At 41.2% G+C, this 16,240-nt stretch overlaps 1 protein-coding gene across 1 annotated transcript; it reads left to right on the top strand.

Moving 5' to 3' along the window:
* Positions 1-9,000: 9,000 nt before the first annotated feature.
* Positions 9,001-10,313, top strand: LOC105525841 (putative uncharacterized protein C3orf53). The gene is made up of 2 exons (XM_011961621.1): positions 9,001-9,616; positions 9,706-10,313. The coding sequence occupies exons 1-2, from the start codon at positions 9,088-9,090 to the stop codon at positions 10,311-10,313; spliced, it is 1,137 nt and encodes a 378-aa protein (XP_011817011.1). The 5' UTR covers positions 9,001-9,087.
* The last annotated feature ends 5,927 nt before the right edge of the window (positions 10,314-16,240 follow it).

Raw genomic sequence — 16,240 nt, 5'->3', positions numbered from 1 at the left:
CTTAATAGGGAAATACAAATTAAAGCCACAGTGAGATATCATTGTACATCTACTTGAATAGCTAAAATTAAAAATACCGCCAATGCCAAGTGTTCACATGATGTGGAGGAACTGGAACTCTCAGGGACTGGAACTGATAGAAATGTGAAACCATTGAGCTACTTTTAACAATAGATTGGCAACTTCTTATAAAGTTAATCACACACTTATATGACCCAACAATCTCATCCCTAGAAATTCATCCAATAGAAATGAAAATGTCCTCACACTCACAAAACAAAGCTTATAGCAGCTTTATTCATAAAAGCCAAAAATTTGTGAGCAACCCAAATGTACATCATCAGGTAAACAGAAAAGCAACATGTGGTATACATCCATACAGTGAATATTACTGAGTAAGAAAAATGCAGTATTGATACATACAACAAAATGGGTGGATATCAAATAAATTTTGTTAAGCAAAGGAAGCCGGATACAAAGGGATATATATTATCTGATTCAATTTACAGAAAATTTTGGAAAAGACTGGGAAAAGGTGAGGGAATTATGCAGCAAGGAATGCAAGAGAACTCTTTGAGGATGATGGAAACGTCCTACCTCCTAACTGTGGTGGTTACAGAAGTGTACACATTTGTCAAAACCCAAACTGGAGATTTACAAAGGGTGAGATTTACTGTCTGTAGATTATATGGAAATTAAATGTTACTTAAAAAACAGATTGTATTCCATGGCGGATATGTGCCATATTTTCTTTATCTAGTCTATCACTGATGGGCATTTGGGTTGGTTCCAAGTATTTGCTATTGTGAACAGGGCCGTAATAAACATACATGTGCATGTGTCTTTATAGTAGAATGATTTATAATCTTTTGGGTATATACCCAGTAATGGGATTACTGGGTCTTAAAGTATAATAAAAATAAATAAAAATAAAAATAAAACATTGTACAGAACAAGGAGGTCTAACATGGGGAGGGGGATGTAAGTCTGGGAAAAGCATATAGGAGGAAGCATGGGACAGATGGACAGCACAGAGGCAGCCACTAGTTCTTGCAAATGAATCGTGCCTCTGATTATTTGCGGAGCATCTCAGGAAATAAAGGAGCCACGCACTGATCAGTGTGTCTCTGTGTCCCACAGTCTCGTTTCGTTTGGCTATTCATTGGAATGCTTGTTAGGTCAATACTTTATCTTACAAAACAAGTTTAACGGCCTCAATTTTTAAGAATATGCTACCAGAATCACTACTCCTTTTGCTGCCTCCAGTTATGTTTTTGAGTGAGCTCAGGAATATCTTATTTTTAATTATTTTTTAGAGGTAAAAACAATAGGCTAGTCTAAGAGCATGAATCCATCTTACCACTGACAGTAACTCTGCCATGGCTGTGAGAAAAAGAAGATAAACTCAGCAAAAATTCCTCAGCCCAATCTCAGGCTTGACACAGGTGCCCCCAGCCCCCATCCATAAGGAAGTACACAGAGGTCTACAGAGAAGTGAGGACAATGAGGACAGAGGGGTGTGATGGGCTATGATGGGATAAGACAGGATGCACATGAGAGAGATGGGTTGGGAAAGGGTTAAGGCTGCTACCTATTCTTTCTCAAGAAAGGCTACTCTATCCTGACATAAATTTTATTTATCATTTTTGGTGCTTAAATGCACTTCATGTATGAAATGATGTAATATCCTCTCTTGTCATAAATAAACAGGAGTTAATTCTGTTTTTGTCTCTACATTTTCTTTTAAATTTACTGATGTAGGGAATTCCCAAGTCTGGAAACCCCTGCTGGACAGTGTTAGACTGCTATGACAGCCTCAAAGTTTTACTCTCAACCTATTTGTAAGATAAAGTCCAAACTTCCTGGAATGGCATTACAAGGCCTTCATGATAAATAGACCTCTAGCTATTACCTCTACTCAATTCTCTGACAAACTTCTGAATCTTTCTCAGCCATTCCAAATACTGACTCATTCCCTCTATCTGGAAAGCTCTTGCTCTGCATTTCCTACTCCTCTGAAACCTGGTGAAATGGCTCCTTTCCATGCAGCCTCCATTCAGGGAGGGCAGCTGAGCCCCTCTCTGCAATACCTCTTATGCTCATCTCTTTCATGGCCCTCACCCCCTTATAGCATTATGATCTGTGTATAAGTGTGTCTCCTCCACTGAACTGTGGAGGAGTTTTAACTTCTTGAACTTTGCAGTTCCAGCTAATACATGTTGACTGAATGCATCAATGCAGAATTCAACATAACCACTATTTATTGAGCACCTCCTACGTGCCAGGCATGGTGCCAGAAGAATGTGTGCCCAGGAATGAACAGCTTACTTCCAACACTTGCCACCCAAAAATCAGAAACTAACATTGTCCATGATTCCACCAGCTACAGGACTTCCTCAGTAGGGTACAAGGTCAAAATGTGAGGACAGAAACATTTTGACATGTAAATTCAAAGGTCAAAGAAAAAGCTTTAGAAAATTTGAGCAATAAATCAATTTGCTTTAATTTATAGGCAGACAAAAATTATTAATATATTTTATTCTAAAGGACAGGAGTACCAGGAAAGGGCTGTATTTTAAAACATCAGGGCCCAATTGCACCCATTGTCAGATTATCGGTTTAGGAGATGTGTGCTGCTGATCTCATTTTCTAAGTTGAGAAACTAAGAATTCTGAAATTCTAAAGCAGACTCCAAATGTTTCATGTTACCATATAAGAACTCAGAGAAGATTAGAGTTTCCTAAGAAGAGGAGGGACTTTGACTTACGTCACCTGGATGCATGCTCCAGGTTAAAAGGTATTCAAGTGCCAGCTCTGCCTTTGGGCAAATCACTTATGGGACCTCAATTTTCTCCTATGTAAAAATAAAGAAGGGAGATTAGGTAGATGAGACCCAGTGGGATATGCATTCCAATCCAGTTTTCTAATTCTAGGAGTCTTATTTTGCATATAGAAATACGGATCAGCCAGGTGCAGTGGTTCACACCTGTAATCCCAACACTTTAGGAGGCCGAGGTGGGCGGATCACAAGGTCAGGAGTTTGAGACCAGCCTGACCAACATGGTGAAACCTCGTCTCTACTAAAACTACAAAAATTAGTCAGGGGTGGTGGCACGTGCCTGTAATCCCAGCTACTCAAGAGACTGAGGCAGGAGAATGGTGTGAACCCAGGAGGCGGAGGTTGCAGTGAGCCGAGATCACGCCACTGCACTCCAGCCTGGGCAACAGAGTTAGGCTATGTCTAAATAAATAAATAAGGATCAAGTTCTCTGCCCTTCCTCCTGTACATAAGTACGTGATAGATTCCATACTTGCCTCTGTATTCTTTCTTTTAAAATGGTAGGAATACAATGCTACAAAATGTTCCAGATTCTTGTCTAAATATGTGTCTGTTTCTCCTTCTCCTTTTTTCTCATTCTCTTTCTCGTTCTTTCTCTCTGCCTCTCTCTATCTAGGAAAGGAGTGATAATGGTTATTTTGGCAACTAATATCTATTGTCTCTGGCCTGATAACAGCACCATGATTTTTTTCCCCCCAGGAATTATACCCCATCCAAAAGATACAATTTGAAGGACACTACATTGAAGCCCACCTTACCCTGGCCAAGAAGCAGCTATCTGATGCAAGAGAGGTCAGTTAGATAACCTTCCCATAAAATCCAGGTCTTGAGCAGAGCGGCATAAAGGCGAAAAATAGCTGGGATTTATTTTTCTTATGTCAGTGCCCTTAAGAAACCTTTCAGTACTTTCTACTACTTAAATCTGAGCAACTCTTGTGTCAGCATTTCCCCAAAACTAGTTTTGTCATTTTCCCTTTGATTTCTGTAATTACCTTAAAATTTTACAATATAGTATTTTGTTCAAAGTAAAGTCAGTTTCTGTTTCCTGAAACCAAAGAGCCCTAACAGATACCACTTTTTAACTCAATCATTTTTTAAATCTTAAGATTTGCCATCTAATCTTCCTGAAAAGCCATAAATACAATGTGCAAAAGCAGAGCAATCCATTTGCTTTACTAGGGTCTTAGGCATATTTCTGGGGCCTGGGGTAGCATATAGGGACTTTTCATCCTGCTCTTCCTTGGCTTTCCTGATGAGAAAAGAGCAGACTATTGACAAGTCAGGATAACTATTTTCTAAACTTCTGCCCACCAGGACCTGAGAACATCTTAAGGACCACAGGCCAAAGCCAGGTGGATGAGCACCAGCTTGGTTTGACTGTAGAAAAGTATGTCTGTGTCATTTCCAGTTCCAGAACCCTCTGGTGAACTGAAAAATTGAGGAGACTTGAAGCCCCAACTCATAAAATTTATTCACTATTATTGAGCAGTCATTACCTGTGAAGCACTGAATCAAAAACTCTATACATTTTATCTCATTTGAGCCATATAATAACCATAGATGGTTAGCACTATAATTATTCCTATTTGACAGATAAAAGGGTTAAGCTTTGGAAAGGTTAAGACCTTGTCTAAGGTCAAGAGCTAATAAAAGACAAAGCCAGGATCAAACTGGGGTCTTTTTTATTTCACAGTCAACAGTTTTAATCACATGGACGTCCTACCTATTGTGGAGACGTTTCTGCTTCTGTGCCAGAAGTCAGAGTTCACCTGGCTAATATACAATGTAAAACCAAAAAGGCTTCCATTAGATTTCATGCCATAAACAATCACCCAAGGGGTTAGGCATCAAAGTGAACTACCTTGAATTTATCCATTTCCTTTTATCCTCTGCCTGCCACTTGAGACTTTGCTGTCCTCTGTGTACTGACAAACCCTGTCTTACCTGGAGCAGGAATGTTTTTCAGGTTAAAACAAAAAAGGAAGACCATTATTCCTCACAAGTTAACAGCACTCAAGAGCTTTGCCAAAGCTGTAACTCCCCCAGGGCTCACTGCAGTTGATGCAGAACTTCAGGGACCTCCAAATTTGTACTTTGCAAGCTGCTCCTACTCAACAGATAAAAGGGAGAGATAGTCACACAGAACTTAAATTTGACTCTTAAATACCCTCTCACAGAGCCTTTCAGGTATAAAGACCACCTTAAAGACTGAAAGACTAGAATGGAAAGCAATTATATGTTACACATTCACTCAAAAAAAATTTTACTACACAAGTTAACTAGTAGTTTTGTACAAATGTTCATTTCTTTATCGTAATATACATACCTTGATTATGTAGGATGTTAATATTAGAAGAGACTGGGCAAAGGACATATCTTTGCATCTCTTCTATAAATGTAAATTTATTTCCAAAATAAAAGGCTTTCAAAAATGTAATGACATTCTTGATAAGAGGCCCTATAGTATGCTCCTAAAGAATGACTGTTAGGACAGCATTACTGATGGAATGCAGGTGAAGTGAGAATTGAGTCATTTTCATCAATGATGTATCATTGGTAGCAACAGTACAGAGTTCCTCTAATCCAAAGCCATGGGAATAACACATCCCGCAAACCAAGGATTTAATCAGAGCTGAGCAAAAAGAGAATTTGGTCACAATGCTTCGTATCTGAGCCATAAACATATCTTCTATATAAAACACTGTAGTAAATAGTATTGGCAGAGGGAAGGTGAAGCTGGTATAGGATGTGAGGAAGCAAGTAAAAGGGAGGACAGAAAGCACCATTCATATATTCATGAATGAGATGAACCTGAAGGAAGCCAGTAATCATTTTTATTTAGCATCTAGGATCAGATCGGGGAAGAATTTCCACATTTGCATAAGTAACTTTATAATACAGAGGGAATAAGACACTGGAGTGCAGGTCCTCGACACAAGAAACTTTTCTTTAACTTTTCCAAAGAAAGTTTCAGAAACACCCATCCAAGAGTTATTTGGTATAACCAAAGCATTTCAGAAGAATTTTAAAAAGCAATGAAAGGGTGAAATATTTAGAGCCTGTAAAAAACTTTCTAAGAAAGTTCTGAGGATGATCAAACCCAGAATCAAGAGCACTTTCAAGAATTTGAAGGTCTCTTACTTAAGGACCATGATCATTTAATCTTTTTTGCTAAGACCAGAAGGAAATATCTCACTAGGTCACCAAAGGTGATTACAATATTATCTTTGGATGTCATTGCAAAGAGAAGAGGCTGCTTTTTGTAAGGGTTTAATATAAACCTGCCTTAAAGCACAGAGGAAGAATAGATGGTCTATTTCAGGTCTGTTTCCTCCCCAATTCATGGAATCAAAGCAATATAATATGCAGCTGCTCTAATATTTCTTTGAAGAGTATTTGCTAGAGAGGAATCAGGAAACATTATTCTAGGACAGAAAGCACCAGTCACATCATGAAACTCAGGTGTAAAAAACCCCTTGACTGATCCAGTTTTCTAACCTCTCTTCCTATTTCATAGACTTTCTGAGGACATATGACCACGAACCTGAAATTTAGGAGACAAGCTGATCTGGCGCTAAGCTCTGATTTCTTTTCCAATAAGACAACTGAGACAAATTCATATGAGAATAAATCATGGCCCTAAACCAGAATCTTAAAAAAGAAATGCCATTAGCCCCTGATACTTTATTTTCAAGGGGTATATCCACTCCCATCCTATTTGTAATACCCTTAAGGTAAAGTTAAAGTAAATAATTCAGTTTTTGAAATTTGTATTTTATTGCTCTCATTAATGAACACATAATCATCTGGTACATTATGTTTGTATATTACTGTTTGAAAACCATACTGTGATAAACTCCTCCACCTCACCCCAAACAGCTTGATAAAACCCCATTTCACCTTATACCAGTTTGTCTTCTATTTATATTTTAATGGAATAATTTGGTCAGACATCCAAAGGACTTCCTACTAATGAAATATGAATTTTCTAAGAAAAATCAATTTATAACTTGCCTTAGTATCCATCAAAGACAAGAACAGTTATTAAAGTCTGAAACACAGCAACCATCCTCAGACTCAAAAGAACCAGTAGGACAGTATCAGAGGCAAGCAAAGGGTTAACACAGCTGATTTCTAGGTTAAGAGAAGGATACAACATAATTTTGTAAGACAAACACCTGGAGGGAAAAAAAGTATTTTGTTTCCACCTCAAGAAATCGCAGACAAACATGAAGCAAATCACATCATCAGAATACTCAATTATCTGAACATGCTAATTAACTAAATGTAATCAATCTGCTTTCAGTCCTCTTTTAACCTGCTGTAATATTTCTAGTGCATTGCCTTCCCTATTCCTCACAACTGGTAGAACGTTAGACAGTCTGCATGGTGCATCAAAGGGAAACAAATAAGCACAGATTTTTGCTGATGGCAGGAATTTCTCATGCTCAGGGCATATGAATCAACAATATGGAAATGGCAGTACTGGCTGTATATTTTAATTATTCTCCACACCTATTTTGCAAAAGAGACTTAAAGTTCAATTAGGTAATTGATGTTCAGTTATGGTTATTTCATAAAACTAAGCGCAGACAGTCATTTAAAGTAGTAAATATGCAGTCATGACAGAATTAAATATTCATGAAATCAAGAGCGACTGGAAAGCTGAGGATATCAGAATATTAAAATTCATCATAGTTTTCACAATGTAAATCTTGTATGCATTTGTAAGGCACCCCGGTCGCATCTAGAGTGTGTTCAAATTCTAGTTCCTTGGTAAACTTCCATTTAAATAACAATATTGATTTTGGAAGATAAACAACAATTTTGATTCTTAGCTCAGTTTCAAAATGCAAAACAATTCTGAACATTTGCAAATCTGAACTTGTTAAATGAGCCTGTCTCCAAACACAGAACAGCAATTCAATGTGATCCCAACATGTTTCCAGTACTTATTTAATCCACTAGTATCTTAGGAAAGCTCTAACAGAAACCAAGGCAATCTCCATTAAGGGGCACTTCATGACACACAATTCCTTTCTAACTAGCAGAAGTGCCCATTTTCCTGCACACTTCCTTAAGTGAGGAAAAGTGAGAAAGTAGATTGACTGACTCATTTGGTTCCAATAGTCTGATTTGTTGAACCAACTTTTCGCCAATATTACCAACCAGTTTCAAAATACATTAACAAATATACAGTGTACAGTTTATACAGATAAAACAAAGCAACATTAGCTTCCACAAAACTAAACTCCGAGTGTGTGAAGGAAGACTGCTCAGAGACAAAGCTGTAATAAACACACCCTACTAATACTATCAAGGCAGTATTTTCTATGCCATTTCCTCTACTTTACAATTTTCTCAGCGGAAGAGACATCAGCACCAGAAAATAACATTCAAGCCATTTCTTACTAGAATCCAATTACCTGAAGAACTCCTCTTTCCACAGCAAGTAGCAGCTATCCCCTGGTCTACAATGACACAGCAGGGCTGCAAAAGATTTGTAGGGCTCATCTGCTGCCAGGCACTTGATCCCTGCCCTCCTAGAAGGAGGATGCCAGGTCAGGAGGAGGACCTCCAGCTTAGAGCAGGGTTAAGCAGGGCACTCCATTCTGCAAATGAGCCAAACTTTGCTCCCATTGTTATCTTTAGGTTGATGTCACCACCCTCCAAGGAGTCTCAGAAGCCACTTGGCAGCTCCTAAAGAAATGTTTCTGCTAGACCTATATCATCCAAATAAGCCTCAGTTAAACTGCGAGGGCAAGCAAAGGTCTCATCACTGCTTTACTGAGGTGCTGTGCTCTCCCAGAGCATCACACCGCATGTACCAGAAGACTTTTCTCTGCACACACCGCTGAACACTGAAACCAAAACAGACTTCTACACATATCCTCCAGTTCGGAAAGTCACTATCGCCCATGGATTCCCTTAAATCTTAAGCCTTCTTCACATCTGCCACCCCCACCCCCACACAGACGAGGGAAGGGGGTTGGGGAGCGGAGGGGTTAAAGTGACAGCCACGACAGCAACTCCTTGGTTTTGTTCAAAAGGTAGCACAGCGCCAACACTGTGGACCTACCTTGCTCTCTCCTTTCTCGCCGTTGGGTCTCGTCTCGGGATCGTCGCTGTCCTCAGCGCCTGCACTCTCGCCGGGCAGTTCATCCTGAGCCAGCTGCTGCGGCGGCGGCTGGGGCTGGGGCGGCTGTGGCGGCGCCTGGCAGGCTCCGCCAGCCCCCTGGGAGCGGGGGATGGGCTCCGGGCGCGGAGAAACTCCCTCAACATCCATCTCCATCTTCCCATTCACTGGAGGGCAAGACAAAAGCGGAGTGGAGACTTGGCAGCGGCGCCCGGCAGCTCCTCAGCTGCCCGTGGCACGCATGGCTCGCCGAGGAGGGGCCGCCTCCCGCGCGCCCTCCCTCCTGCCACCTTTCACCCGCGCTCCCCGCAGCTCCGCTCGCCTGCTCGGCTCCGGCCCTGGCGGCGTCTGGGCCGGGGAGCGCGAGGAGCGGGTGGCCGCGTGTCCTTGGAGCGCTGGCCTTCAGGCGCCCCCGGCAGTCCCGCTAAGCAGAGCGCATCCCGGCGGCGGCGACGGCAGCGCCTCCCAGCCGCGCTCCCAGCCTCAGGGCCGCTTGGGGACTTGCTCTCCAGCCCGGCCCACGCTCCGAGCCGCTTTCCGGCGTCTCTTGGGGCCCCTCGGCGTTTCCCCTCCCTACCAACCTTCTGAACAAAGTTGCTGGAAGAACAAACCTGGTCGCCAGGATTTGCCCGGCGAAACTGGCAAGAATAGGGACTGTCAGGTGCAAGTGAAATCTACCGTCCCCGCCCGCTGACCAAGCGCCGACCCCTCAGCCTTACCCCCTCCCCAGCGCAAAGGAGCCAAGGAAAGGAGGGATCTCCGACCTGTGCGAGGTGGTGGCGGCGAAGACTAGAAAGAGAGGAGCGTGCGGAGAGCTGGTGCGCCCACCCCCAACCCCAGGTGATCCCCGCCTCCGCTCTGGCCCTGGTCCCCTTCCCTTCCCCGGCCGAGCGCGCCTCCGGGGTCAGTCCCTCCGGGCTGCGCGTGTGTGTATCCCAGAGCTCCGCTCCGGGGTCTGTTCTGCCGCTGGCGGCTCCGCGCCGCACAGCCCTGCACGAGAGAACTGGAGTAGAGAAGGAGAAGCCAACGGCAAATTCCGGGCAGGAAGTCGACCTACCCTTGCCTCTGGCCAGGTCGCAGGTTAGAACCGGGAAGGGGTGGGGCCCCTCGGGGACAGCGAGGACGCGAGTCTCGCGGCGCGCCGGAGTTTGGCGTAAAGGTCGGCAGCAGAGGGTCGATGGGGTAGGAGGATGGAGAAGGGAGAAGTCGCTGCCAGGCATTTACTGCAATGTGCCCGGGGCGGGCGCCAGCTGGGCGCCGTCTCTTTTTGGTGGTGAGTTCTGTGCTGGAAGAGCGTCCTCAGCAGGGCAGGGCTCCACCAGGCGGCTTCGGCGGTGACCCCAGGGCAGGGAGTGCGGTGCGTCTGTACATTTAGAGATGGTGAGGGTAGACTTGGAAATTCTTAAATCGGGGTTCACCACCAGTCAGGTGATCAGGATGACTTCTCAATTTAACACCACTTGATCCTGGGTAGTAGCTTACAACTTCACGGGAACTGCCACTGCAACTCTGCACGTCCAGGAGGGACCTTCAAGCGACTCTGGAGAGAAATGGCGGGTTATCAAGAACCTTTTCAATATTAAATAGAGCCCATTGTTCTGGGCTTTGAGTTCCATCCTGCTCCCAAATGGATCAGCAAATTAATGAACTATTCATGCGTTTCTTGGCAGAGGATGGCTTTTTTCCCCTAACATATATCACAGATCACACTTGCTTGATGAAACTGGAAAATTGCATTGCTCATCCCATGAATGCTTTGCATTAACTTAAACACAACTTTTACATATGAAGACACGCTGCCCCACAGATGCAGTTACACAAGAACACATCATTAGATTGTATTCCTCATTGCTATCTTTTAATCTGACTCTGCATATGTGACAGAAATTGATTGCCACTTTCATCAGTGTAGACAACCAATCTGGGTAATGCAATGTGAACAAGCTTTTGAAAAAGAAGAAAAAGTTTAGGGACCAAATTACCCATTCTCTTTTCCTTCACATTTTCTAAAAATCAAATTTCAAGTTCATTTTCTCAATTGGGAATTGTTGAAAATAGAGTGGGCTCCTCCCCAGTACCTGGTAATAAACCAACAATCATTAGAGAAGGTTTATAATGGTAAATTAGATTATATGTGTAATGTGCTTAGCAGAGGGCCTTAGTGCATAGTGAGCACCTAACATTGTTATACTGAGAACAGTAAGATGATACAAGTTCACACTGAGTGTTCATCTGAAGACCTTGATTTACAAAAAGAAGCTACCAATTTAAATTACCTTTATTTAAATTTCCTAAAAGATATTTGGTATCTTTAGAGAAGGAAGCCCCTTCTGAAGACAGGAAGAAAGTCAATAATATTTTGTGCAATAAAGGTTTGAATGTGTCAGTTTTTTTTTTGTTTTTCTACAGTGTAGCAATAAAAATCACATGTCAGTTCAGACAGCAGCAGGAATAGCTGACTGGTAAGTTATTATTCTTCCATGCTTGCTACTTCCAAAATATGTTTGTGAACTTCTTTCAAGGCTTAAATGAAGATTACATCAAAATAAAGATACAATACTTCAATTAGATTTGTTCTAAATTTAGACATGTCCTTTTAAAGACTCTTATTGTTAAATGCAAATATTTCTCCTTCTGCCCCTCTATTTTTGGGGGACATAGTTTTTTTAAGCATCTGTCACAAGTAAATATGGACTCAGAAAATATATTACATTTCAAAACTGTTGATTGCACCTAATTATGCATGTAAATTGCTACTTCAAGCATGCAGACAGCTTGCAACATTTTGAAAATTTTGCCCTACTAGTCATCTGAGGTATTTGTGTTACTATTTTGCAGTTGCCTTAAATGACTCTTCATTTCTCAATTAACTTTCCATTAATGATAGGTCTATGAATAATTTTAACCTTTGACTTTCTCTTCCCAAATGATTTAAATTAGTAAATCAGCACTTTCAACAACATCACCCTTCTTCCTGTTTACACCAGACCTCTTGATTTTTTTGAGTCACTGAAATGGGACTTTACAAAAAGGTATCCTGGGAGAGTAGTCACTCTAACTCCTTGCTACTGAGTATGATTCATGAACCAGAATCTTCCCAACATCTGGGAGTTTGTTAGAAATGCAAAGTTTTGGGCCCTACTCTAGACCTACTGAAGCAGAATCTATACCCAGCAAGTGATTCCTACAACATTTAAGCTTAAGAGCCAGTGCTCTGGCACATCACGTGGTTGGTCTTTCTACATTATAATCATCTATGGGCACTCATTATTTCCCTAAAATACTACCAAGAAAGGCTTACTAGGAAAACACAATTTAGAAACATTTTTTTTAAGACATTATATTCCCCACGACCTCTCATCCTCCAGGATCTTAGTGATGCATAATGAAAAGTTTCATAAATTAAGAATTTATAGGCCGGTATGGTGGCTCATGCCTGTAATCCCAGCACTCTGGGAGGCCGAGGTGGGTGGATCACCTGAGGTCAGGAGTTCCAGACTAGCCTGGCCAACATGGTGAAACCCCATCTCAACTAAAAAAGTGGAAACATTAGCTGCGCGTGGTGGCAGGCGCCTGTAATCCCAGCTGCTCCGGGGGGCCCAGGCAGGAGAATTGCCTGGACCTGGGAGGCGGAGGTTGCAGTGAGCCAAGATGGCGCCATTGCACTCCAGCCTGGGGAACAAGAGCAAGACTTCGTCTCCAAAACAGAAGAAAAAAAATTATCTATATTGTATCTCTGGTAATAAAAGTATACGGTTTTCTAAAATCAAAAGGCATTAACCTAAAAAGCACTTAATCTTGAATAATAAACTTTATGAAAATATGTGGAACTAGTTCCTTAAAGACTTGGTTATTCTTGACCTTCTTTCTACTTGAGACTTGAAAGTCCACAGTTTCTTTCTGCTGGGATAACTAATGTCTTTGGTTGCAAGGCAAACAGAAACTGACAAGTGCTTGTCTGTGCAGTGGCAATCTAATACAGCTACAATAATTTGGAGTGAGTTTGGACCAAATTATGTGCCCCAATATTTTTAGGAACTATAAAAAATTATTACAAGAATTTCTTTAAATCACACAGATCAACAAATTGTTACTTTAAAAGGCTATCTAGTGTAGTACTTCTCACCTTTAATGTATATGAAGTCACCTGGAAAATGTTGTCAAAATGCAGGTTATGATGCAGCAGGTCTGGGTTTGGGTCGAGACTCTAAATTTCTGACAAACATCCAGGTAAAGCCAGTGCTTCTAGTCCCCAGACCTAATGGGTTTGCTTTATTACCATTAATGTTTCTCAAGTTTTAATCATGTGGGAAACTTTTAAAAATCTTCAATGCCCAGACTACTAGGCCACAGAAAAATTAAATCAGAATATTTGGGGTGGGATCTAAGCACAAGTAGTTTTTAAACCTCTCCAGGTGATTACAGTGTGTAGCCAAGATTGAGAAACAGTGCTTTAAGTCAGTGGGTGATTCTCCAAATGTGATCCTCAAACCAGCAGCAGTAGCACCTGGGAATTTGCTGAAAATGCACGCTCTAATGTCCATCCCAGACTGACCAAATCAGAAACTCTAGAGGTGAGATCCGGCAATCCATGTTTTCACAAGGCATGATTTTGATGCATGCTTAAGTTTCAGATCCACTGCTATGATCAAAGATTCTCTGCGACCGCATGTGAGAATCACCTGGGGAGTGTTCAAAAAACATTGATTTCCTCCCCCACAATCAATTAAATTAAAATATCTGAGGGTGAAATCTAACATGTTAATGTTTAAAAGTTCCCCCCGGTTATTCCAATTGTGCAGACAGGGTTGAGAAGGATGTCTATAGACTGAATTTTTATGTATGCAAATCAGTGTTTCCATGGAGCAGCAGTTTCTTCTATGCTAGTTTTTTTTAAAAAAGTTCTTAATCTGCAAAAATGGAGACCTAGAAAGGTAGAGTACTATCCCAATTATCATAGATTCAAATTAGTGTATTCAGTATTTTCCGATGAGCCATTTTTCCTTCTTGGTAACATGACAGCAGCTTCTGCTTTCTCCAGCAGGACTTTGACGTGAAATGATTCAATTTTAAGTGGCTATGAGATGTACCCTGGCACCAGCCTGCAGTAATTAAAGATTCCTGTGTCAAATTGGTTAACCATCTTCAGGGATGTTGCTGTAAATCAAGTCTCTGCTGTTAAGGGCTTTAGCACGTTGCTACCCAAAGTGCAATTCACAGATCATCACCTGGGTGCTCATCAGTATCACCTGGGAGCTGTTTATGAACGCTGAATCTCAGGCCCCACCCCAGACCTACTGAATCAGTGTCTGCACGTTAGGATCCCCATGTGATATGTATATACATTTAAAGTTAAGAGATGTACAGCTATAGTGTATCCCCGTAATATACAAAAAAAAAAAAACCAGCCACTTAATCCTATCTGTTACATCTCTTGGCTCTTCGTGGATGTACATCCATTCTGAGAAGCTTGTGAAACTCTTATGGGTAGAGTTCCAATTGTAGAGGAATCTACAAGCATCCTTCCCTTTGTTTCAATCCTTCTAGGTTTAGCACCCCTGTCCAGTAGAACTTTCTACAATGATAGAAATGGTCTTTATCTGTGCTCTTCAATAAGTAGCCACCAGCCACATGTGGCTATTGAACAAATGAATTGGCTAATATGACTGAGAAACTAAATTTTAATTTTATTTCATTTTAATTGATTTAAATTTAAATTGCCTTGTGTGGTTATTGGCTCCACTGTTCAACAGCACAGCTCAAGAGTAATCATCTTTCCTCTTGCTCAACCCTTATTTGAGTTCCCAGGTTACACACCAGCCCCTCCTTCTCAGCTTTTGTATGTATTAATCCCCAGTGAATGCACCAGGAAGAAAAACATCTGCCTTGCCACCTCATTTACATAATAAGTAACATTATGCTTATTATTTTGAATGAGAGGAGTTTAACTTGAATTAAATGCCACCAAAAGTTGTCAAAACCTTTTTCATAGTATTCATAATTGCCTAGCTTTAATTTTACAGCCTTTTCAAACATCAGCAGACATAGAATGCATTTGGAAACTGCTTTAAGAAAATGAGACAAAAGACTGCAAATGGATTCAGAGTACAGGATACATAAAGACATCCCCCCCACCCCAAGCATCTTGTTGGCGTATAATGGAAAGTTGATTACATTGAGTGCATCTATGTTGAAAGTAAATATCAAAACTTGCAGATTATTCTCAAAATGGAAGGTGAAATACAAAATAGAAGAGAGATCATAGAGTTAACAGTACCAGAAGACAACAAATGAAATTCAAAATAGAAATGTACTCAACACTTAATTTGGATATTCAATATCTATGGAACCAATGGAATGAGATGGGATGGGATGGGGTGAGACGAGAGGAAAGGGGATAAAACAAAAACACTCATGATTTGAAACCAGAAACCAGCCCCCTCAAGCTTTCTCTTCTCTGGGATAAGAATAACAACAACCACCACATTTATAATTGCACTGCCTATCATTGCTTAAGTGTGCTCTGTACATTATCCCCTATAATCCTTTCAATAACCATGTAAGGTGGGTATGATCAGGAAAAAAATTCTTCCGGAGATTTGGATTATTGTTTTAACTAACACACCTCAGGAAGGCAGAATAAAAATAAGCAAATCCCTACTAGAGAGGGAAGGGGATAGTGTTAAAATAAAGTCAGCCCTTTTCTTTGATTGAAAAAGGATGTGTATCACTTCTAAGCTGCATTAGCCACAACCTGTCTTATAAAAGGAGGGTAACACTAGGAAAATATTTCATCAGGGTCTGTGCCTTGCCCAGCTGCTGATTTGGTACTGTGTGATTCAAAATTATTCCCACAAAGAAATGTGCAGCTAAGGGCAACAGCCTCACTTCTGCAGGATGGTCACTTCATAGCAACTGAAACCAATAAATAGACTGTTGTTGTTGTCCTTAGGAAAGAAACTCCAAGGCACTTCAGATAATATGATTTCAGGAGGCTGGCCTGGAGCTCAGACGCCATTCAAAACATCTTGAATTTCATGAGGGCTTCTTAAGACCCACCTCACTCAGACGTCATTTTCTCAAAAACAGAGGGCAAGTTTCTTCATGATCCACATCAATCCAGTTCAAAAGGGAGGGAGCAGTGTGGGGATGAAAGAAGACAAAAATACTTACTCCTTCAGTGATGAACTAAAAGGGCCAAACTCAGTTCTGTGTTTCTACACCTTTGCTGACATCTTAATAAAATTAAGCCACAAACCCTAATA

The sequence above is a fragment of the Colobus angolensis genome, unplaced genomic scaffold, assembly GCF_000951035.1.
Source record: "Colobus angolensis palliatus isolate OR3802 unplaced genomic scaffold, Cang.pa_1.0 Scaffold56, whole genome shotgun sequence".
Classification (NCBI taxonomy): Eukaryota; Metazoa; Chordata; class Mammalia; order Primates; family Cercopithecidae; genus Colobus; species Colobus angolensis.
The sequence above is the reverse complement of the archived record's forward strand: the minus strand, read 5'-3'. Positions and strand labels throughout refer to the sequence as shown.

Coding starts and splice junctions, on each gene's coding strand:
- LOC105525841 (XM_011961621.1), top strand. CDS start 9,088: ATGGGCTCCGGGCGCGGAGAAACTCCCTCAACATCCATCTCCATCTTC. Junction 9,617..9,705: donor GGATTTGCCCGGCGAAACTG/GCAAGAATAGGG, acceptor CCCCCTCCCCAG/CGCAAAGGAGCCAAGGAAAG.